We start from the raw sequence: 1,573 nt of genomic DNA on the forward strand, positions 1-1,573 counted from the left end.
GAGATGGGCGTGCTAGCGGCGTGCTACCGTGGCGCAAGTGGCTGGCGGCTGGCGCTGGGAGCCCGCATGCGGCCCTTGGGCGCTGGCCTGTGCACCGCGGCCGGGTGATTGCGCGTCCTACGTTTGCGTAGGAGGAAGCCGGGCGGGGGGTGTCAGTCTGGTTCGAGCCCCGACCGGGCTGTGTGGCCCCGGCCCTCCCTCGGGGCGGGAGAGGCGGGCCGCGAGGCTTCCCTCACGCTCGTCCCTCGTTTCCAGGCCCCAGCTGTGGTGCGGAGGCGGCCGCGAGGCGCTGTTGCTCGAGCTGCGCGCAGCCGTGGTGGAGCGCAGAGGTGAGGGTCCCGGCCCCGGCCCCGGCCCCGGCCTCAGCCTGGGCCGCGCTGCAGCGCTCGGCATGGACTCGGCGCTGCGGTCCCGCGCCGCTTCCTGACTGCCGGGCGCGGAGAAGCTCTTTCCCCGCCCGCCGTGTGGCCGCGGGAAAACGAGCTTTGAGCTCAGTATCATTTAGTGGTCATTTTTCTGCACTATTTGTTGAGTACGGGTGTACTTCGTTCATTTTCCAGGTGGGCTGCACAGTGCTGGGACAGATAAGAGTTCCTGTCCTCAGGGAGCCTACATTTAGGGAGATTAATGTTCTAATTAATTAGAAAATAAATTAGTAGCAGTCGCGTTATGATTAGGCTCGGACAGGCTGTTAGGGTGGCAAGGACTACAAGAGGGCAGCCGTTATACTGAAGCCAGGATTATATGCAGGAGCCAGGCTTGTGACTGGGACGGAGGAAAGAGCAAATACAAAGGCCCAGAGGTGGCAGTGAACTTGGCCTATGTGAACTAGGGTCCTCTCGTGTCTGAGAGTCATCGTGGGTCACATAGAAGGAGGAACAAGAAGATCGACTTCGAAGTCTGCATACAGGTTTGCCAGCGGTTTCACTGATGTCCATGCAATACTGTTTCAGGACCTCTGGTGACGCTGAACAAGCCGCAGGGTCTGCCGGTGACAGGTATGGGCAGCTGCAAAGAAGGCGCACAAAGGGGCCTGAAGTCTGAGAGGGGGAATGGTGAACATAGGGGCCTGGGACGTCGCCTTGGCCTCTGGGAGCAGACCATCTTAACTCCTCTCGTTTTCCAGGGAAACCAGGAGAGCTGACGTTGCTCTCCGTGTTGCCAGAGCTTAGCCAGTCCTTGGGTTGTCCTAGCCTCCAGATTGTACGAGCGCCGGGGAAGTGAGTGACGGGTGGGGACGTTATTTTTGATGGGTGATACATGGCACACACTCAGTTGGCAGCAGTTATTAGGGCTTTGGGCTCTGAGCTCACTGGGGCCAAGGCAGATGAAGCTATATAGTTTGGGCTCTTGTTTCTTGGAGCTGGTTTGGGTTGTCTTCCTGGTGGTTCTGTTGGGCCTTAAGCAGGTCTATGTTCCTCCTAGAAACTTTTTCATGAGCACAAGAGACTATTATTAAACACTTTACATGTACCAACTCCTCACAATGAACATAGTATCTACTTGTAAACATAATAAAAGCTTGGAAAAAATTACATAAAATTTAAAAGGAAATAAACCTTGAACATCTGTC

At 56.3% G+C, this 1,573-nt stretch overlaps 1 protein-coding gene across 1 annotated transcript in view; it reads left to right on the top strand.

Annotated features, from left to right (window-relative positions):
• Nucleotides 1–1,573, top strand: part of Rpusd3 (RNA pseudouridylate synthase domain containing 3) — a 4,237-nt gene continuing 2,664 nt past the window's right edge. Inside the window, exons 1-4 of the mRNA XM_004625233.2 lie at nt 1–104; nt 256–329; nt 954–998; nt 1,127–1,220. Of these exons, the coding sequence (XP_004625290.1) occupies nt 4–104; nt 256–329; nt 954–998; nt 1,127–1,220 (314 nt within the window). The 5' untranslated portion in view covers nt 1–3. The remainder of the gene's footprint in view (nt 105–255; nt 330–953; nt 999–1,126; nt 1,221–1,573) is intronic.

The sequence above is a fragment of the Octodon degus genome, unplaced genomic scaffold (genome assembly GCF_000260255.1).
Source record: "Octodon degus isolate 3935 unplaced genomic scaffold, OctDeg1.0 scaffold00008, whole genome shotgun sequence".
Lineage (NCBI taxonomy): Eukaryota > Metazoa > Chordata > Mammalia > Rodentia > Octodontidae > Octodon > Octodon degus.